Source organism: Manacus candei, unplaced genomic scaffold (genome assembly GCF_025592945.1).
Source record: "Manacus candei isolate 608988 ecotype Guabito, Panama unplaced genomic scaffold, ASM2559294v1 h1tg000024l, whole genome shotgun sequence".
NCBI classification, from domain to species: domain Eukaryota; kingdom Metazoa; phylum Chordata; class Aves; order Passeriformes; family Pipridae; genus Manacus; species Manacus candei.
The window spans coordinates 6,412,427-6,433,909 of NW_026138072.1; the positions used below are offsets into that span (position 1 = coordinate 6,412,427).

General features: G+C 37.7%; 1 protein-coding gene and 1 long non-coding RNA gene across 8 annotated transcripts in view; one reads left to right on the forward strand and one right to left on the reverse strand.

Annotated features, from left to right (window-relative positions):
* Nucleotides 1–968: 968 nt before the first annotated feature.
* LOC127471459 (uncharacterized) lies at nucleotides 969–20,356 on the forward strand. 3 transcript variants are annotated; one of them, XR_007904659.1, is made up of 4 exons: nucleotides 1,403–1,911; nucleotides 6,031–6,119; nucleotides 18,581–18,749; nucleotides 20,249–20,356. It is a non-coding gene; the product is annotated as an uncharacterized LOC127471459 (long non-coding RNA). The 3 variants fall into 3 exon arrangements; XR_007904660.1 differs by lacking the exons at nucleotides 1,403–1,911; nucleotides 18,581–18,749; nucleotides 20,249–20,356 and adding exons at nucleotides 969–1,056; nucleotides 12,572–12,797; XR_007904658.1 differs by lacking the exons at nucleotides 18,581–18,749; nucleotides 20,249–20,356 and adding an exon at nucleotides 12,572–12,797.
* The window catches only part of PIK3R1 (phosphoinositide-3-kinase regulatory subunit 1), a 61,386-nt gene continuing 46,379 nt past the window's right edge, over nucleotides 6,477–21,483 (reverse strand). For 4 of the 5 annotated variants that reach the window (XM_051788353.1, XM_051788351.1, XM_051788352.1 and 1 more), the window contains 9 exons: nucleotides 17,848–17,950; nucleotides 17,067–17,165; nucleotides 16,759–16,939; nucleotides 16,171–16,296; nucleotides 15,234–15,376; nucleotides 14,794–14,970; nucleotides 14,623–14,691; nucleotides 12,126–12,296; nucleotides 6,477–11,682 (listed from right to left, as the gene is read on the reverse strand). In XM_051788353.1, coding sequence (XP_051644313.1) covers nucleotides 11,493–11,682; nucleotides 12,126–12,296; nucleotides 14,623–14,691; nucleotides 14,794–14,970; nucleotides 15,234–15,376; nucleotides 16,171–16,296; nucleotides 16,759–16,939; nucleotides 17,067–17,165; nucleotides 17,848–17,950 — 1,259 coding nt within the window. In that variant the 3' untranslated portion in view covers nucleotides 6,477–11,492. Of the gene's footprint in view, nucleotides 11,683–12,125; nucleotides 12,297–14,622; nucleotides 14,692–14,793; nucleotides 14,971–15,233; nucleotides 15,377–16,170; nucleotides 16,297–16,758; nucleotides 16,940–17,066; nucleotides 17,166–17,847; nucleotides 17,951–19,323; nucleotides 20,289–21,483 lie in introns of those variants that run through there. The other variant, XM_051788354.1, reaches the window with a different exon arrangement.

Genomic DNA, 21,483 nt, shown 5'->3' on the forward strand with positions numbered 1-21,483 from the left:
TGATCAACTCTAATATGTGCATGATGAGCCTTACGTTTCTAGTCTCTTTTAAGGTGCATGACTAAATTAATTTCTAGGAAAGGATGGAGAATGATGACATTTTGTTGTTGAGTGGGTCATTTATATGATACAGGAATATAACCTTGGATTATCAAATGCATCAGCACAAATACACCAGTAACTTTGAACTGATGAAGGTGTTGGCTTGGAAATTTTTGTCCTCAACTATCTGCAGAGCAAAATTGAAAAGATAAGTAAATCCAAGGTTTTAGAATACTATAGGAAGAGAAATACTAGTCATGAACAGTTGGTAATGTTTTTCTGCTTTGACCCTTCTCCTTGCATTCAAGTAGATCTACCATGAATTTGATCCACTGAATAGGGGCAGCTTAGGAAAATGTTGGAAGGAAAGTCTTTTTCCCCTTGTCTCATGGTTCCCCTCTCTCAGTGGGAGCCAGTTATCAAAGCTCCAGAGCCAGGCTTGCATCAGAACCTCTAGGGGTGAAAGTGTAGAGAGATGTCAGATGTGAAGTATCTGCTGCGAGTGAAACTCACAATTAACCAGTATTTTTCTCACAGGGAGTATGCAGTCCACTGTTTCAGCTTCAAGACTGTGCTGACATTAAAAAAACAATCAGGAGAAACCAGCTGCCTAACATGCGCTAATACTTTTTGTGAGCCAAAGAGATCTGAAGGTATCAGTGCAAAGAAGAAAATACACACGTTGAATTGGGCATGGGCATGCATCAGTCAAGAGCTACATATGTATTACCGGATAGGGAAGCAATTTCTTTGAGTTTCTGGGGTCAGACATGTTTCTCAGGTTCATCCCGATTTCATATCAGGGCATAAGCTAGCCACCACCTTCCCTTGCAGCTCCATTGCCACATAAAACAACCCAGGTGCATGAGTGGGAGCAGCTTTAGTTACTAGAGCTAGTTTCCCTGTCTGTGGCCAGAACACTATGATTTGAGGACAGTCAGAATGACCACAGTCCTTGTTTTTTGGCTGGAGATGAATACAAGAAATCTGACTCAGAAATCATAAATTTGTACAGTAAGGATACACTGATAGAGCTGTGGTAGACCCGCTTTGCAAGCCCAGGGTGTCTTTTCTGGAAAATCCCTGCAGCAATGTGTTTCGCTTGTTACTTTTTACTGAGGCACTCACGTGGATTTCTCTCGCTTCTCTAGAAACTTTTCATAAATTTTATACCAATTTTAAGGGACACATGAGTTTTAGAAATGTAGGGAGTGTGGCATTTTGAAAGGAACACTATTCATTGTCACAGCCTGGCTAAGAAGCTGAACACATTTTCCATTAGTTAGTTTACCTTCAGACCTGGGGCCACGTTAATGATTGTATTCAGCTAAGAAATGTCAGGTCAGCCTTAGGTGGTGCTCACAGATATTACAGTCAGGGTGTCTCCATCACAGATGTGCTGAAGGGAGCATGTGCATACACATTGCTATAGATGTTGAGAAAATAAGGGAGGGAAACTTGTTCATTTAATTGTCACAGCTAACCACCTTCCCCAGTAAAAGGAGGTTCTTTGACCACCTTAACTGAGGATGTGCTCTTCTGTATGTGACACCAGAAAGGACATTCTTGTGAAAAAAATTTCTATCAAGACTTTAATAGCAATCCCTTTCCTTTCATGTCTGCTGCTGAAATGGCTGTTTGGATCCAGCATTACCCAGGGGCTCTCACATACAGCTGTCATAAGAGTGTGCAGGCACCCAAGCAACTTGTGCTAACTCAAGACAACTTGGATCCAGTCTCTGGCCGCACCCTACTGGAAGCACATGTGGCCTAGCCAGATAAGAGGTGTTTTTGCCACTGGAGAACCAATGGACAAGACCTGGGTCATCTGTGCCTGCCAAGATTACAGTGGGAAATGGACGGACCATGGTAAGATTTCAGTTTTAATAACGTTGTTATTGGTAATGATGACCAAGACATTTTGAAATATCAACATCATTTAATTGTGTGTGTTTGTATACACTTGGCCTTTCTTTTCCTTTTTTAAATTAGTTTGTCCTCTCATCCTCTCTGAAATAATATTCACAGTCCTGAAGGAGTGTGGCTGTGCACATTTACTCACTGACTAAATCAGTCTGTTTTCACATAGGAGCAATATCCTTTTGTCCAGAAACCTACAGTGCCTACCACAAAAAGGTGCAGTGCTATGAACCCATTCTGAGGATCTTATTCACGTATCCTGAGGAATCCTGGCCCTCATGGGTGGTTTGACAATCTGTGGCTTTTTTGTTTACATTACCTGTTACCCGTTGAGCAACAGCTGTTTGCATAACAGCTTCTCTTCTTTCACATCAAGACTCCTGAATCTTCTGCCCAAAATGTTCCTGCGTCTGACCTCACACTGCCTTTGCTCTAGCCACTGAGGCTATTCAAGGCCAGATCTTCCACTTCATCAGATGAACAAACTCCCCTTGCAGTCTGCAGACCCTTCTCAGTAGAACATTCTTCACGGAAAGATTTAGTTTAACTGACGCAGGTATGCATATACTCTCGTACCCAAAAACCACCACAGGACCTTCTTAAGTTTTCCATAGATGCCTGAGGAATTCCACACAGCTCTCCTGCCCTAAGGTAGAGCTCAGTGTGACTGGGAGGTAATTTGGCAGAAGTTCTTAGTTTCTTAGTTTTACTATCATAATACCCCACTTTGTGTCTTGGCTATGGACCAATTGGAAGGAAAGAAAGTCAAGTTTCCTAAATTTTCCCTGGATAAGAAAGGAAATACAGATGTGGTGACTAACAAACTGACCTCACTTGGAAAAAACAGCAGCATCTTCCTCATCCATGCCTTCTTGGCTGGCCACATGGCTGGCATGAGACCAAGGTATTTCTCAGAAGACAGGTGTGTAGCCTTCACATAGGCTGTTGGAAGGCACTGATAAGCCAGGTTTTCTCTACCTGTCCCTGGAGCAGGCAGAGAAGACAGCAGTATCATGGATTCCTCTGTGTGCAGTCCAGAATTACAGCTCCAAGGTTGATATGGTCCAGCATCTTTTTGAACCTCTCTGACACCTTTACAATTATTATGAAAGACTCAATTTCTGTAAACCAATTTTAATTCCAACCCCAAATTAATTGTCCCTTATCATTATGCCTAAGAGCAGAAGACATTGCAGCTGGTACTGGAGAGATTAAAATTGAACTGCTTATCAGCAGGGAAGAGACTGAGTTCATCTAACCTGAGGCACATTAAAGTTGCACATCTAGCATAAGCCATTTGCCTGGGCTCTCCCTCCAGTCAAAGGAGTGACTCCATAGAGTGATTCACTGCATCCTAAGAATAGTACCTGAGGTAGGTGGGGTGAATCACCCTGAGGAATTGCCTGGCTCTCTCTGTGAAGAGAGTTTTGCAGACGGCTTTGATGACAAGCCTTTCTTTTAGGTGCTTAAAATTAGATTAAATGAATCCCACTTCAAAATGTTCAAACTCACTGTCTTTCTGAAACAAGGAAGAGCAGCAAACTGCACCTGCAAACAGGTGCTGTTTTAAGTGGCAGCCTTTTGCTCAACAGAGTAATAATCCTGCATGGATTTCCCAGGGAAGGTGGAGGGTGACTGGAGGCCCAGCATGGTCCTTGCTTAGAGGCTGTGGTGCAAAGCTTTCCTTTTCGCCTTTGCTTTCTGGTATGGCTCCAGTCCTGATAGCTGCTGATTTGCATTCCTCTCATGTTTCCACATCAAGCTCTTTAAGGTCTCCATTCAGCCTCACAATAAACAAGCTACAAAGAATTGTTATACCCACCTTTTAGATAGGTAAAGCTTAAGCCTCATGACCCTGAGTGCAGTGATGGCACGTGATGGCATGTGAAAGCCATCTGAATCACTGCCTTGAGTGCTGGACAGGCAGCTGTGATGGACCATCCTGTCTTACAGTCCAGACAAGCTATTCCCTGTGGGAAGGTCACCACCAAACATTGACTCTCAGTATGTCTGTTTCAGCTAACACCCCATGGACCACCCTGCTGAAGGACTTCCAGTAGTTACACCATAAAAAAAAAATAGCAAAAGGATTAATCAAACAATGTTTTATACCAAGCACAAGATTTGTGGAAAAATAAAGTAAACCATGTTGAAAACAAACATTTATAGAGAATTTATAGAGGATAAAATGCTCTCAGGTATGAACTCAGTATCTTTCTTCACAGGCTATGGTCTTCTAATGAGACAAGAATATCAAACACACAGCAGTGAAATCATCATCTGAATTAACTATATTCGTGTCCAGTTTTGTCAATATTTTTTTGTTCAAAGACCCGAGCATGACAGGTTTTAGATCCTTTTGTGTGATACCTGTTAAATTTTACTCATGTAAATATTTGCACATTTAAATCAGTAGCCCTAAACGCCTCCTTTTTTACTATGCAAAGGTAATTTCTTCATAGAGGACAGAACAGTACAAGCAGAGTCCTTGCAATGCCACTCTGGCAGGAAACAAGGCCTGGTACAGCCATGGACAAAAACCTGCTTTTTCAAAGAACTATCAGGATATTTGTGGTTATCTGATTGCTTGATCACAGGTCAAAAGGCTAGTCCCTGCACAGATTACCCAAAGTTTGAATAGAGGCTGATCAATCAATAACTGTTTTTACAGAAAGTGCTGAAGAATTTCTGTTTCTGGTGGTCTATGTATTTCAGGACATAGGTCCTCAAAGAGATTAAAAAAAAGAGACACCAGAACTGTGTCCTCAGCAGTGCTCCCACAGTTCCTGCTTTCTGTTTTTTCAGAGGAGATAGGAAAGGCCTAGTGCCTCTCACAAAGCCCACATCTGTCTGGAATCATGTCTGATCCCACTTCCCTGCAAGCTGCCCTGCAGTGAAAGCAAACTCACTTATTTTTAGCCTTCTTTTCATTCAGGAATACTGGCAAGGCCCCACTGTTTGCCATTTCCCCAGTTTGCACCCTCTAAATGAGGGAATCGGGCCCCTGTGGTAAATATTAGGTGTGTCCTGGTGGTAATCATCTCAAAAGGTCCTCCATGTGAACAAGAGGGGCTCTTCTCCATGGTGGATGGGAGGGCTACCACCATGGGAAGCCATTATAGGCAGGGAGAGGTGGCCTAGGGCTCCAGCAGTGCTGCTTCTTTGCCCCTGTGCCCCCGTGCCCAGCTGCCCCCATCTGCAGCCCAGGGAGTACCAGTGTTGATCTATGCAGAAGGTGACATTGAGTTTTAAAATTTTCTCTTTCCTCTTAGGATTCACAGCTCAGACAAAAAGAATTGTGTGAAGTTACTCACACATGACTTTGCATGAGTCAAGCAACTTGGGGAGAAAAAAACCCAAAATCCATGATAAGCATTCATAATCTTTTAAAAGTATTACACCCACTTGTAGCTGCACAAAGATAGATTGAAGCAGTCTTTCATATTCCCTATGATTGTACGACCATCAAAGCTTAGCAAGAAAGCAGAGAGGGAAAGTGAGGGGGTGTTTGCTTGCAGACAGCAAAAATAGAATGACATTTTTGCAAACTATTTTTCCAGCCTTCCAAGAGTGATTTCCATACAATGTATGATACAGGAAAGAAATCCATAGACTTCTGCAGATTATGATCCATCAGTCTTAATTTTTCTCCAACAGATGATGATGGACAATGCATAATTCACCACCTAGTTCACCTTATTTTTAGATGTCGACTCTATGGCTGCACAGCCTTTGTGCTCCTCAGCATTGGTTCAGGGGGCAGGAATAAGATAAACTAAGCATCTCTACAAAAGAATCAGCTTACTAACAGAAACACTGCAACAGATACATGCATTGGAGATCTAACCTCGCTCTCTAATAAGCAGGGTAAAAATATGATAATAGTCCTTAATCTAAGTTTCTTTTAAGAATCTCTAAGGGCCAGTGACAATGTTGTGATTATTAAAAATTATTCCAAGCCCGTGTTACCTGAGTACTTCAGTCAAAGGTATTTAGAGATTAGTGTGAGCAAATTTTGGAATGGAAACCTTGGACAGAATCTGAATAGGAATCTCTTTCTGCTTCCAGAGTGGTTGGCTGACTTACCCGGAGGACATCTTTTGGGGTAAGATATGAATGGACTTAAAGAAGTCAAATACCATCTACCAATAGTGAGGGTAAGCAAACAATGCACTATAGAAGGCAGATCATGAGTATTGTACTGCTTTTGAAATAGTATGAGATGAGCAGAATTGTGATTTTGACACTGTTTTGACAGGAGACTATTTTGGAGCTACCCAACTACCCCATTCAGTTCAAGATATAGGATGGCTGAGAGTCTGCTAAAACTATTTTTTCCCTAGTTCCCTCTAATAATATGAGCATAATATATATAATATATATAATATAATATATATTCCCTCTAATAATATTTGGGTCTAATTTTCAAAGAAGGCCACATACAGACAGGAAGATCTACCCAAGGATGCTGTAAAGAGACATCACAGTCCTTATGGAAGTCTCAACAACTGAAATGCAGTTTCAAAACAACCTTTATTCTGCTTGAAGACTTATTACAATTTTGAAAGCAACCCAAAAACAAGACACAGCTCCATCAACTCTACAGCTTGAACAAACTTCAAGGAGGCATGTTTTCACAGTTGCCTTGTAAAGGCAATTTACAACCTGCTTTAACCTGCACCTCCTGAAAGACAATTTTAAAACAAAGTAATCTTAATGTTTTAAAGACATTTAACAGAACAAAGCTTTATTTTTAAAAACAAGAATAAAAAAGAAAATAGCAGCATCTTGGGCAGCTAATGCAATCTCATCAGGACAAGTGCAATGTAACATTACCAACTTCCACAGTTTAGACTCAGCTGCAGTAAATACAACATGATTCTACATAAAATGTTGCACTTTAGAACCTTGTCCCATGGGAGGCATTGTGTTTTGAGCTGCCCATTTCTAAAGTGATCCTGAAAAAAACTAGTATCAGGATTCACTTTCCCAACTTAATACCATGCATAGCAAAAGCACTGTGTGAAAATCGGCAGAAGTTTTCCTCATTAGAAGCATCTGAATGTTTTCCCAAGCATTATTATTTCATTGCCAATTACAAGACAAAGCCATTTCTCACTACAGAACAGTTGACATCAAATAAAAAAGCTGAAGATTTGGTTTTACAGATTGCTTGACAAAATTTCTTAGATAACAGAACCATACAGACAAGCTTGGTTTGGTTTTTTTTCACTTTTTTTTTTTGTTTTTTTTTTTTTAAGAAACTATCCAACAACACAGAAACTCAGTTTTCTAACTGCATCTGGAAACATGCTGCACCCACAAAGGTCTTGTGTGCATGTGTGCGTCTTTAAACAAAGTTAATGACATCACTTACTGAATTCAGCAAAATGATCATGTTCTGAATGAAAGGTGAAAGTGCACCTATATTGGGATCTGTTCACACATTAACACAGCAAGTGTGCACCTGTATGCACAGATACATATCCCCAACCTGCAAATTCAAATTTCAACTTAAGTAAATCAGAAACTACTTATTTTGCTTGGGAGCTTTGGTTCTCTTTGCTATGTCTCATACCTTTCAAAGGCCTTGTGAAAGAGATGCTGCAGTGCAGCATACCTCAGGAATTTAAATCAAAACAAAAAATTCCACCCTCCCCCAAAAAAGGTAACAAAACAAACCCCTTCCACATATTATATTAAATGAAAAAGCTACACATCAACAGAACTACAGAAAAAACCCACTGTGTTTCTTCAGTTATATCCCCATGCTTTTTTTTCCCGTATATAGTAGTCTGTTTGAGATCAAATCAAAACTGGAGTGAACGATATGGTACATTAAAGACAAACAACTCTGCAGTGAATAGGGCCTTTGGCAGGATTTAGCTTTGTGCATTTAGGAGGGAGAGAAATGCAGAAGCCACACAATACATAAGTACCAAAGAAAACCTACTCATGCCAATTTGAGGGACTTGATGCCTTAAGCCCCTAATAGTTTTTTATTTTTCTAATTTTTATAAACCTTATAAGTTTTATAAGTAGTAGAAGTAGATTTTAAAAGCAGCAACCCTCACTCCCTTTCCCTGTAATACAAGTAGTTTACACATTCCTTAACCCTCTTACCCCATTCTATGCTCCCCATATCAAATCTACCCCTGAATTCAGTGGCAATGTTTAGTCTCTTGTCAAGGCAAGGCCTAGGCTGTTTAGAGAACAGCCATATCAGGGTCTGAATAACAAAACGGAGTCAGGAATTAGGTGACTATGTACCCTTTGTGCTCTGAAGATGATGAGACTGATGAAGTAGGTGGTCCTAAAAAGCCCCCAGACTCAATTCTAAGGGGGTGGATCGGAGGCGGTCCAGAGCAAAGGCTACGGGGTGGACACACCTGGGATTGGACAGGTAATATAAAATGTAACATCTCAGGCACAGCTGGGCATGCGTCTTGTAACATCTATTGCCTTGGCACATTAAACCCTTTCCTTATCTCACCCCTAATTAACTGCTCCGGAGTTATTTTTTAGCACCAGCATTCCACAGCATCAGACTTAACTGATCCCTGCAAATTGCATAGACCCTGTGTAGGCAGAACATCTCTTTAAGAAGCCCTAAGCACTCATCCTTACAACGCAGTGCTTATTTCTCACTGTTGCTTGTGCAAGAAAAGCAAGTGCCAAATCTCATACACTGGTTTTTTTTCTCCTACAGCCACACACGAAGAGAAGTTGCACAGCAAACAGGAATTATGTTTCCATTCAGTATGGAATTGTATTCCATACTGGACAGGGTATGCTAAGGATATGGCCCACTGACATAGCAGGGGTTTTCTTAATACGAGGAAACTTAGATCCAAACGTCTTAACTATGATAAAATTTCTTGACAAAAGCTGCGTGAAACATCAATTTGGACTACATATATTTTGCCTACAGAGAAAAAAATACAATTTTACTCATAAAATATTTAACATTCAGAAATTAATATATGTCCAAAGAATATCTTGGATTGCTATAAGTGTTAAACTACTGTATATTCAACTAAGCTGTAACTTGAAGCCCAATAGTATAACTGGCATGCTAGAGTAATCGTTGGTGCTTTTCACAGCAAAAACCAGTTATTGGTATACCAAATTTACATGGTCCTATAGGCCTGAAGAGAGTGTGGAATGAGGAAGGTAAGGGATGAAGACTCTACTTCTATTAGGGAAAAATATTCAGAATAATTTTCTAAGTGATGACTATCATGAAACATCACTATTTGTTGAATCGTGTTTCCTGATATAAATTCCAGTAAGAAAATACACCTATAGGAAAGCAAAGACAACCCACCAAAAAAAAAGAGCACAAAATCAAAATAAAATCAAAAGCCTTACACCATCAGAACTGAAGTAGCAATTTGAAAATGAAATGATAATATAAAGATCATTGGAGACCAGCAAATTTCCTCCAACAGCTTATAAAGCTCTGCATATTTAGAAATAAAACACAAGTATCTCTAAAGCAGAGCTACTATGGGAGAATTCCATGGGTCTTGCTCTTTTGATTGTGTGTGCAACTCTCTTTAATGGTAATGGGTATTGCCTTTTTTAATCTTGGGGGAAGAATAAAGTCATATATTCACTTAGTCAAATCTTTTCCAAGATTTCTCTGAAGTTCATTACTTTATCAATTGCAATGTGTGAATTTCCTCAGTGGTCAGGACAATAAGTAACCATTGCAAACCACAGACAGTAAATTATCCCAGAATTACTAATAAATCTGATTTAGTAGGATTCATGTATTTGTTTTCTTTAACTGAACCGTAATTATGTAAGTCTCTGGTGCCCTGAAATTATGGAACTGTTCACTTTGATACTGCCTTGGCCTACAAACTTCTGAAAGTAAGTATCATAGCCTAATCATTTTCAAAAAAAGACATATTCCAGTCTTAATTAGCTCTATATTGTATCCAAACATTCTCAGTAGAGGTGGAAGCTTTTTTTTCCCCATAATACTAATACAAAAAAGCCCCTAGGCAACAGATTAGAGAAACTTCCTTCATATGAAATGAAAATATCTTTACATGCTGACAAAAATTCTGCCACAGGTCAAGAAATCATTTATTTACTGTGAAAGGTGGATTCATTCTGAGATCCAAACTATCTACACTCTACACTGCAGTAGTAAAATATCCCCATTTTTTTCTGCAGTCACTATCAAAGAAGGATACACTATTTGTTTTTTGTCTTTCAAAAGACAATTGTGATAAAAGTTCAAAATGCTTCGAGAAGCAAATGTAGTATGGTACCGTATTCTAAAGATATCTCTGAAACAGTATTGTTGGACTCAGTGATATTTCGTAATGTTCATATATTTTTTATTGAATAAAGCAGCTTTGAAGCTTATCAGGCACTGCCCAACAAATATTTCATCAAAAAAATTTACGAACTTTTTAAACTTCGAGCTAGTAGCTCAATATTCTATTTTTCTAAAGAAAATTGTAAAATATTTCATAGTTTTAATTCTCAAGCCAACTCTTGCTGGCTTCCTGTACATTAAAAAACAAACAAACAAACAAACAAAAAGTCTCAAAAAAAAGTAAGTCCCATGAAACAAACAAGAAAATCAGTAACAAAAAATAATCAAGAAAAATACTCTCAGGCAAAAGAAATAACAAAAAAAAGAAGACAAGGAAACAAGAAAGAAAAAGAAGCCTGTAGATATGCTTGAAAGAAGACTACAGCCTAAAGAAAATTCAGTATTGCATAGCATGGTCTAAGAATTCAGCTTTCAGCAAACAGAAAAGGGAAAAAAGAAGCAGTCTGATATTGACAGTTTCCATCAATGATAGTTAGTCATCCAATACTATGTACACTATTATACACTGTATGCCACTGAAAGTCCTGTTTTCTTCAGTCTTAAATATATTCTTAAAACAGGATTTTTAATTATCTAAACAAAACACTTCCTGGCACTTTGCTATTACAATTACTCTGAACAACATACTGTAACTGAAGTCCTTTTAAAGTATCCCTTAGAAACGAAAGTGCCATTCCTTCTGCTACATATCATTCACTAGAAACCAAAAAAATCCACAATGCTGTGTGTCTGGATCCGCCGAGTGCAGCAACATCATTCCAAATTATGTTGTGACCACGAAATTCCAATAACTGAATGATACAGACCTCTTATACCTTGTGTCTGGATAATCCAATGTTCTAGCTGGTAAAGCTTCAGAAGTGGTCGTAAACAAGCACCATGCTTAAAGGCCTCTATGTCCCTGCAGGGAGATCAGGTTTGGATTTTTCTCGTGTTTTTCTTTTCTTAATTACAAAAAAACCAAAAAGCACTTCAGATTGCAAACATACATTCACGGCTTGCTACTGTGATCTCTCCCACCACAGTTGTGAAGGAAATCTCTAGTCCTATCTGAAACAGCTTTGAGACTGCAAATTCTTGAGTAAAGCTGAAAGGAGCCTTTTCTCTCCAGAGGCCTCAATGTTGTCAAATCTTTTCTCTAGAAAAAACCAAACAATCCGCAGTATTAAGATGTTCATCGCCTCTGCTGTGCATATACTGGGTAGGCTAGTGTGACATTGAGAGAGTCATTGTGCTGCACAAGTGATGTGTGTTGGTAATGTAGCACCAGTTCTTTGAGCGAATTGTACAAGTTATATGGCTCTGCAAATCCATACCCAGTAGGTGTTTTGTTTATCACACAGTGCTTTACTTCTCCATCCACCCTAAAAAGGAAAAAAAAAAACCAGTTTTTAATTTGTGAGTACAGTAAAATTGAGATAGAAAATAAGGTATTGGCGATGAATCTTAAGATGCTAGTCAGTACACAGAATTTCTCTCTTCTGTGGTGAGATAATGGTAAAAACCTGGGTTTAGTCCAAATTTGCAGATGTCATGCTGGCTTAGGGAGGCAGGAGATAGGCAGGACTTAGCAGCTGCATTGAAAGGAGTGCACCCATGCTTTTGTTTCCCTTCTGAGTGAGCCTTATCTGTGGGAGTGGTACAGGTTGGAGCTGTGTAGGAAATGAAGCAGCAAAGAGAATGGCCTTAGGACTTTCTAAACCCAAAGGTCCAATGGGAATCATGCATATGCAAGTGTCTATCTGCCCCCAGTTCGAGGTAGGCCTCTCAAATGTTGGTTACATCATTCACAAATTAGGGTACATACACAACAGAGCAGGCATAGCAGCCTTGCTTGCTGCTTTCTCGAACAAGGAATGTTCCATCTCGCTTTCCACGCAGCAGATTTTCAGCTTGGCTTCTATTGATATTTCCCACATTCCATGTTCTCTCATCATGATGGGGCAAGTCCTCATCATCTTCTACCATAGAGTATTGGCTGCAAAAATTGGAAAAAAATGCATTTTTGAAACACATAGCAGAGTAAAATCCACCAATTGAATAGTGTCTACTTCATATTACTTACAAAAAAGAAAAAAAAAATCAGTGGTTAGCCCAATGCCTCCCTGGTAAAACTAGGAATGTAAACCAAGTAATATTGCACTGTTCAAACTATTGAATAAAACTAAAATATAAGCTCTGTTTCTTATTTCTTTGAAGAACACTCGTGTAAATATGAAGAAGAATGTAAAAAGATGTTCTGCTATTTTTCAGAACCTGCTGTGAGCACTCCAGTACTCTACTACTACCGTTGTCCGCTGTTTTGGTAAATAGCAAGCCCAACAAAATCAATACCCTCTGAGTCAGCTTGATTTCCAAAGATCCGAACACTTGGTCAGCAATGAAAAATCATGCAATGTATCAACTACAGTTGCTGCTTGGAGAAGCTTTGAGCAGTTGTACAGATTAATTATTTATAGGGGAGATGGTTTTGTGGAAAGGGTGCAACAGTAGAGTGCTTTCTCTCTTCTTATAAGCAGATTATGAGAAGAGCATATAATACAGGGCCTTTTCTGCCAAATCAGCTCCCAAGAATATAGCTGTTCCAGAGTTACAGAGAACCCTCTGAGCTAAAGCCCACCATGAAAGAAGATGCACCTGATTCAGCTTTGTGGACATCGCTTCGGTATTGTGCAGCTCCAGAGCTCCCCACTTGCCCAGCAGCCTGCACTGGTGGGCCCTGCCTCTCCTGATCAGCTTGCAGTCAATCTGTGTTTGGATAATGCACTTATTCTCTCTTTAAAAGGCTTTTAATCAGTTTTCCTTGGTTTAAGGAAAAATGACTTCTCACTCATCCATGGTTCTGTCTTTCTGAAGATACTCAGAGTAGTCTACAAAAATCAGCAATCTCACCTAGAATTCAATTTTCACAGAGAAAAAGGGTTCTTCTGCTTCATGTAACACTCTCTTCAAGTCCCTTATACCCTCATACTCTTTCGACCTGCATGATAGTCAAACACATGCAGTAGTGGCTCTACTTCCAATACAGAGAGTGTAATTCCTGTATTTTATCCTGCTCATTATATTGCTGTTTGGGTTTTTTTTCTGCATTACAACTTCAGAAAAAGAGTAATCAAAAGTTTAATTTTTCAGCAGTTACCAGGATCACTGGCAAGGAGAGTCACAGAGTGAGAGAAGAGGAAAAGGTTCTTTAAACAGTTTCACTTACTATTTTGATGCTACACTAAACCCATGGAGTGGCATTATTCTTTTTCTACTGTTTAAGTGATAGGAGTACTACTGGGAACAGGTGCCTACGTATTTTACATCATATCATCTTTGAATTGTGCTAAGATTCAGAAAACAACGTGGCTGTAAAACGTGTATGTCATTTTTATCTCCTGCTTCTACCACAGCAGAGAAGCACAATTTGTAGAATAACTAGTCTCTTACTTCTAGTAAGAGACTCAATAAACCAAGCCAAATTAAAATAGATGTGGACAAGGCTAGAATGTAAAACCACTGAAGAGTCATTGTCAGTCTGCTGCTTTTGTTGTATATTCAACCAAGCAGTATAAAAGGCATGCACAAGAAACTACATAGGCAGAAAATATTTATACAAATATTACTGAGACAACTTTGATTTTCTATTTGTTCATTCTTCACTGTTACTACTTCAGATATTATTCTGTGTCCCACTTTTGTTAAAATCTGGTCTACATTCACAAAACCCAACTGCTTTTTGCTTTTTTCCCAGTCTAGCCCCTGTCAGAAGCTATAGTATACTAAATTGCCTGAAATGACAGAATACTATCCTGCCATTTTCCAGAAAAATTAAATAAATCACAAAACCAGAGAAGGCCCACTCCTCAGCATATACAAATTTATTATCTCCAACAGTAATGTGATATACTCATGTGGGTACCACTACAGAAGATAACAATATGGTAACGACAGTTGAAATTCAGAAAAAGGCTGCTCATACCTAAGAGGCCTTCTGAACAATTTATCCATCCATGTCACGTCTCTCTAAGATACTAACACTTCATGAACTTAATTTTGCTGGTAAGAATAAAGACACAAGTTACATTTCAGTGCTTTGCTATAGTAACTTGATTATACACTTCCCTGAAAAAATGTAGAGTAGGGAGCGAGACAGCATCCTTTCCAATACTGGCATTATGTAGGCTGTCATGCCTTAACAGTGTGCATTGTTAGTAGGCTTGAGATTTCCTCTGTGTGGTCCAAGAATTAAATATGCTTTATCTCACTTCTGTGTAAGATGATTTGAAACACCAGAAATATTTAAATCTTTCAATACTTACTCTTCTGCATTTTCATTTCCAAGCCACTCATTTAGCTTCTTTTGCCGAACACCTTTCTGAGTCAGCCACCTGGACAATAATTGTAAATAAAATTAATTTTTAGTCACAAAAGTTGGATACCATTAAAAAAAAAACAACTTAAAACCAAATTTGTTAATTCATGATACTCACATCAAGTACTGATCTCTTGTCTTCCTCAGCTGTATGAGGTCTGGCTTAATGCTGTTCATACGCTTGTCTATCTCTCTATATTCAGCTGCTTGCTTCTTTAAATCTTCTTCTAATCTACGCCTGCTGTCCACAATTTCACTTATCCGAGACTTCAGTTTTTCATAGTTGTGCATAATTCTGGATAGAATAATGCGGTAGGTTAAACTCTGATCTCTTACTCATGACTTTATAATCTGCTATTTATATGTGTAGACACTTAAGAGAACAGATTACTTCTCTAGATGTAGCCATATATTTCACAAGTTCACATCTACCCTATTTGAGGCTTCTTTGCTTACAGCTTTAAACTTGTCATCTTGCTTCAGTTTCAGGCACACCTATACTTCGCAGTTTGTTTTTTCAAAAACCACACAATTTGATATGCAAAACCAAATACTGACCTCTGTATTTCTTTTTCATTTCCTTCCCGTTTAAATTTTTCAATGTACTCCTTACTGTATCTTTCTTGTGTTTGGCACTGCTCTTCGAATATTTTTATTGTTTCATTAAATGCCTCAATAGCTGTTCTTTTCATTTGAATTTCCTGAAAAAAAAGTAATTGTTATTACAGTTGATATCAGACAAAGGGGAAAATTTATTGGCTTCTATCACAGAAACACTTCAGTATGTTGTAAAACAAGACTTCAATATCCCTTTACCAAAAAGGCATTCTTCAAAGCCTTATGACATAGAGACAACAGGTTTGTGCAAAAGGCTACCATGACGAGGTTTATCAAGGAAGTGGAACTGCTAGAAAAAGAACCAGTTACAACCTTTGCTTTGTATAAATAAATTTTATTTGTGATGCTTAGAGCTGTACGGCAGCACCCTTTGCCCTTTGTACCAACTAATGTCCTTAGAGGTACAGCTGACTTTCTGAAATAAAGGTGTAAGATACTGGCCTGAACAGGTCTCATGAAGTCATCTAACCTATCCTGCCACTACATACCTAGTTGATAGCCAAGTCTTTAGTCATACAAGTTAAAGTTGCCAGAAGTTCTCCACTTTTCTTCAATTATTTCAATTCTTCAATGCTTCCTTGCAAACATGCCTTGAAAACCATAACTCATCTTGATGAGGTCAGTATGCAGAAGTGCTGGTAAATCCAGATAGTTATGGACTTGCTTTGGATGGAGTTGTCAGAGTTGGGCACAGTGTAGTTAAGTTTACAGGTGATGGGTGTTCAAACACAAGCAAGTAATTGTACTATTCTGAGCAACCGTATCAGGGCACTGGCAGTGGTGGCAAAGGGGAGGAGTAGGAAGATGGCAGCATGAATTCACAATAATATTCTTCAAAATTTACAAAGTCTTCCACTCTGCTTCAAATCTAACTCACCTGAGATGTTCTTGTGTAGTCTTCATAGAGTCTGTCATATTCTCTGCTTTTTTCTTGGAACTGGGTATTATATTCATGTAATTTCTTTCCCACTGCTTCAATGCTATCCTCTTTTACAACTTGATCCTGGAATGATGAGCAGAAGGAAAGATATTCCATAATGAAACAATTATATTGCAGAGATTTTCCAGATAAAACTACTTAAAAATACCTAGATAATTACATGGAAATGTGATTTCTTTTTCTTCAGTACAGAGAATACTAAATGCATAATATGCAAATGAGAAATTAATGACAAAAAGAAAATTTGTATTGCAAGTGTTTAGCTTTACACTGAAAATTATATATTTTATCCTTGAGTGGGATATTTATTAAGATGTTTATTTCCTAATAATGTATCCACAGTATTTAAATTTTCAAATTTACATGGAAAGTGTGGAGTTGTTTTTAAACAAAAATATCAGGTTTTACACCCAATTTATTTTTTCACACATTTACAGAACCGAAGTTCTTAATGATAAATGACTTCTCAGTCTGCAGTAATTTCTCAGTATTTAAGTAACACACAAAGAAAATAGACTAAATTACCTGTTGGTACTTAGATACTGGATACAGTAATTTTACATCCAGTTTAGGATTATACTGGGCTAGAGATTCATTCCGGTAGTGGTTTATTAGCTCGACCACAGAGTTGAAAGTTAATGGGTCAGAAAAACCATATTTTCCATCTCGATGAAAAATTTTGATTAATTTGTTATTTCCTCCTTTCCTGCAAATACAGTATGTTGAAAAGTTAGGCATACTTCAAGTACTATTTCCTAAAGCACGCTGTATGTTAAATGCAGTTATTGCATTTTACTATCAAATATCACAGACCTAGTATTAACTAATCTCACCTTAGAGTAAGTGTGTAGTCCCCATGCATCTTGGTTGAAGCATCTCGTACCAAAAAGGTACCATCAGCAGTGTCTCGAAGCTTCTCATTTACTTCTTCCCTAAAATGAAAGCAAAAGTAACCAATCATTTCAGTTACTTCTCATGCATTTATTCTCTCACTGTGCTCTAATTTTTTCTGGTTTAAAACAGGTGGGCTTTAGAAGCCTTCTAGATCTCCATATTAATAAATACAATTATTCAATAGCTCGTTTAAAGTTGCTGGAGAAAACTGGGATACAAAAATGGCATACTCTGTCATCTCACTGCTGGACAAAATTATTATTCATGCAAAGGTCTTTCTGCTTGTTCATACAAGCCTGTACAATCTGAGCAGCCAGTGTTGGCCTAGTGTACCTATATATAGTACAGTTAAAAATGTTGCTAATATATGGCACTTGTTAGTCTGACTTGTTAACTATTGTGCCTACAATTGAGGTTTTGGATGAAAGACAAGAAGAAAATATTTATTTCTTGGTGTTGCCCTTTCATGCTAGTCTTTCATATAGCTATCTTAAAGTAATAGAACAACCATTTTGCATACTACATTCTAACTGACTGCCAGTAACTTTTTAGTCATGTTTGGAATAAAACCAGCTGTAATATGTTTGTGTTGGAAAATATCCTAAAAATGGCTCTTGTAACTCTAAATTTTTTACACTTGAAGCATAATACATATACACAGAATAGCACAGTAAGAACATCAAGCCAAGCATAAGAAATATATGTCTTGAGCTGATTTACCTTGAGATATCTCCCCAGTACCATTCTGCATCTTGTAATGACATGTTGTTATTCATGCTATTGTTAGTTACGGTATTAGGTTTTGGTGGCTTAGGAGGCAATGCTGCAAATGAAAGGGGGGAAAAAAGTTGATTATAACACACTGAGAACATGACCATATATTCCTTGAAATCACATGTTACTACATGAACTCTATGATTCTGTGAATGAGGAAAAAAAAGGACTGGTTACCAGAGTTGTCCATCACTAACAGTTTTTAAAAGACATTAGAGGAATCAAGATACTGTACTGAAAACAAAATAATTCAAAATAAAGTTGTACTGTTTCAAAAAACTATGTTACTCTTGTAATAATGTATTTTAAGCAAAATATAACACTAAACTCACCTCCTCCCTCTGTGAAGAAAGCATTTGAGAAAAAAAAATCTGAACTTTGCTTTTACCTTCTTTCACTACCTTCAGGTGAACATAAATAATGAAACATGCCAAATTATTTTTATCCTCCTATGTAATAATCTTAGACAAATTTTGCTGCTTCCTAACCTAGAAGCTGAGTAATAAAAAATGCAAACCCACAGCAATACTGTATATTTCAAAAAGAATTGGGTTTTTGTGATCCTTAGCATTCTGTGCAATGATATGCAAAAAAAAAAAGGAAAAATACCTCAAACCAACAGTTTAAGAAACCCATCTGTGACCTAAATATCTCTTGTGTTAATCTTATTATTCTACAGAATAAATTGTGTTCGAATGGCAGGACTGATTAAAAACCACATTCCCCTTTTCTCAATGTCAAAGCTGCATACGTATACCAGTGGGTGCCAGAGAAGATACTGCAGCACTGACTTAGTAACAAGGGGGACTACATTGGAATCAGCATCAAAAATCAACTCAGCTCTTTCAGTAAGTACATCATTCCTGTCCTGTATAGTATGACCGGACTCAAAAGACAATGTTTTTAAAGTTGCAATGAATATCAGGATAGCATAATATTTTCATATAATATGAAAAAAATGATGTTATAACAGGTATTCAATTAATATTGCTAAATTTTAAAAATGTTTTTCCTTAAACAGTCCAAACCAATGATTTGTAATCACTATTTCAGGAAACAAGAGTGATACTACAGCATCTCCTTTTAGGCACAGTGTGGAACAGAGACAGCAAAAATAATAATAAAAGAAATACAATTTTTTTAATGATATAATAGCAGGACTAGAACTACCTCTGATATAATTTAAAAAAACTATAAACAGGTCAATTCATTAAAAATTCAATTAAATAAGCAGACAGGTATATGTTAAGATTCTAATTACTACAACCATGCACTAAACAACAATTTCATTCTAATTTATGAAAAAAAAAATATTTGTGTCAATAACAAAGAAAGAAATCCTACATATCCAGTAGCAATTTTCCAGTATCTATTGCAAAGACCAAAATTATTAAGTCTTCTATAATAAGACTGCAGTTTTACCTGGTGGATCCATTTCTATGTAAAACATCAAGTCTGTGCCACAACTTATATCTGTCTTAGGATATTCAACATCCAGTTCTTCCATATTCCAAACAGTATTGTACATTTGTATGAGTTTCACTGAGTAAGCTCAGATACAAGAAAAGAGTCAAGCTTTCTTTGTAATGGTGTCTTGGAATTCATTTTAAAACCTATAAGGGGCTGCACTGTAACCTATTACATCATAATCCTCAGCCAATCATGTCAAAATAATGTCACCAAACCACTCCTGCTTCCTTATTTTGCTCTACATTAATCTTAAAACAATTTCAGTTTTGGAAAGAATCTACAGTTAGCAGAACTGCAATATAAACCTGGTATTACACACAAAAGGAGCGAGTGGACTCTCCGTGCCCGTGTTCCCGGCTCATTTTCCTGACTTAGCAGCATGGTACAGTCCAATCCTCGCAGGATGACAAAAGGCTGATATGCTGCAGCACGCAGCTCTTGCACACACACACGCACACACACAGGGCAGCTCCCTTTAGAAGCATGTCAGTCACATCTCAACTGCATTCTCCTGCTTGGATGCCTGAAGTTTACCATTCAAAAAGCTTTAAAAGGATTCTAGACTGTACATATTAAAGATGCAGAGATGCATTAAAAGAGCATGACTTTGTGCATGTCCATTACACACTCATTTTAGACAAACATCCACACAGACACATATATATCCACATAATGAAATACAGATTATGTTTTTAACCTGTGCAGATTTATATTATTCTAATGGGCACACAGGTCTGATAGGGTAGATAGTATTACATAAAACGTGCTTACTATAGAGATGTCTTCCTCTCTTATCATTATGTAACAAAACACAGTTCAAATCAATCTAGATTGACTGATTTTGAAATCTAAAAAGCAAATATTTTAATCTTCGCAGATTCGCTGAAAACACGGAAGAAAGTCAAAATTGAGCAAGATCTTCAAAAGTGTTTTTGCTGTCTGTCAGGATACAAAAAGATTTAGTCTGCCTTTTCACATGCTTTCTCTACCTTATTCTCACTGAGATATTTATCAAGTTAATTGTTTTTAAAAGTAAGAGTCCCTTGTCAGTGTCTCCTTCATCACTTGAATTTACGTCATCAGTATCCTCCTCCCATTTAGAAATATTCCATCTTAACTCCCCCCATCAGTTGACTGTAACTCTCTCCCACCTCTTGGAAGAAACATGCACAGAACAGACTATTAACTCCAAAGCAGAATGCTATGTAAAGTAACGTGAATATTTTATACTTGCTATAATATATGGGGGGAGAAAATCAGAGACCAAAAATAACCATGACAAAGACTAGCTGTAGCAACTATCTGTGCCTGCATCATAAGAAATTCTGGAGCAACATTTCTGAAATAGAGCACATTTCAATGTGCTCTATCTCAGAAATATCAGAAATATTAATTAAAAAATATTAATACAATTTATATCCTTCCCAAATATTTCACACATGTTAATCCCTGCCTCCCTTCCCCCTCCCACCCCACACGTCTGTGCCTCTCAGCAGGTTAACCCTTTCAGACAAGCCTCAATATATAAGAGCGTATCTGGAGTACCAGAATATACAAAAAGATGTATGCTAGTTTGCTTTGTACATTAAGAAGCTTAAATTCATTCTGAAGCAGACTCTGCTCTCCCAGTTTAGGTAGACATGTTCCAAAGATTCATTTCATTTCCAAAATGAAATAGGATACTCAAAATCATCCCAGACACAAGTCTAAACACTGAACTTGGAGGTTTAGCCCATCTGCTACCCAGACAGTTGAGTTGCCAAGGTAATTATTTAAATTAAGCAACAAAGACTTCCTATGAAGAGAACTTTGCTGCATTTAGGTCTCATGTGGGATCAGTAAGATTTTATTCCATTGCATAAAGATTTTAAGGAAAAATTATTTCACTAGGGTTTCACTGGTGGCCAAATTTAGGACTCAACAAACTTGTATAATCAGGTTAGTGCTCAGCTCAGACTAGTCTAGCCTGCAGGCAAGAAAAGACAGGAGGCAGAGAGGCTATTCCCCATTCCATATATAACCTGGAGAGGTACCGAAGTACTTTAATCCATGTATCTTAAGACCATTAAAACTCTACCTGGTAATCAGTTACAGTATGATACTTCCACAACA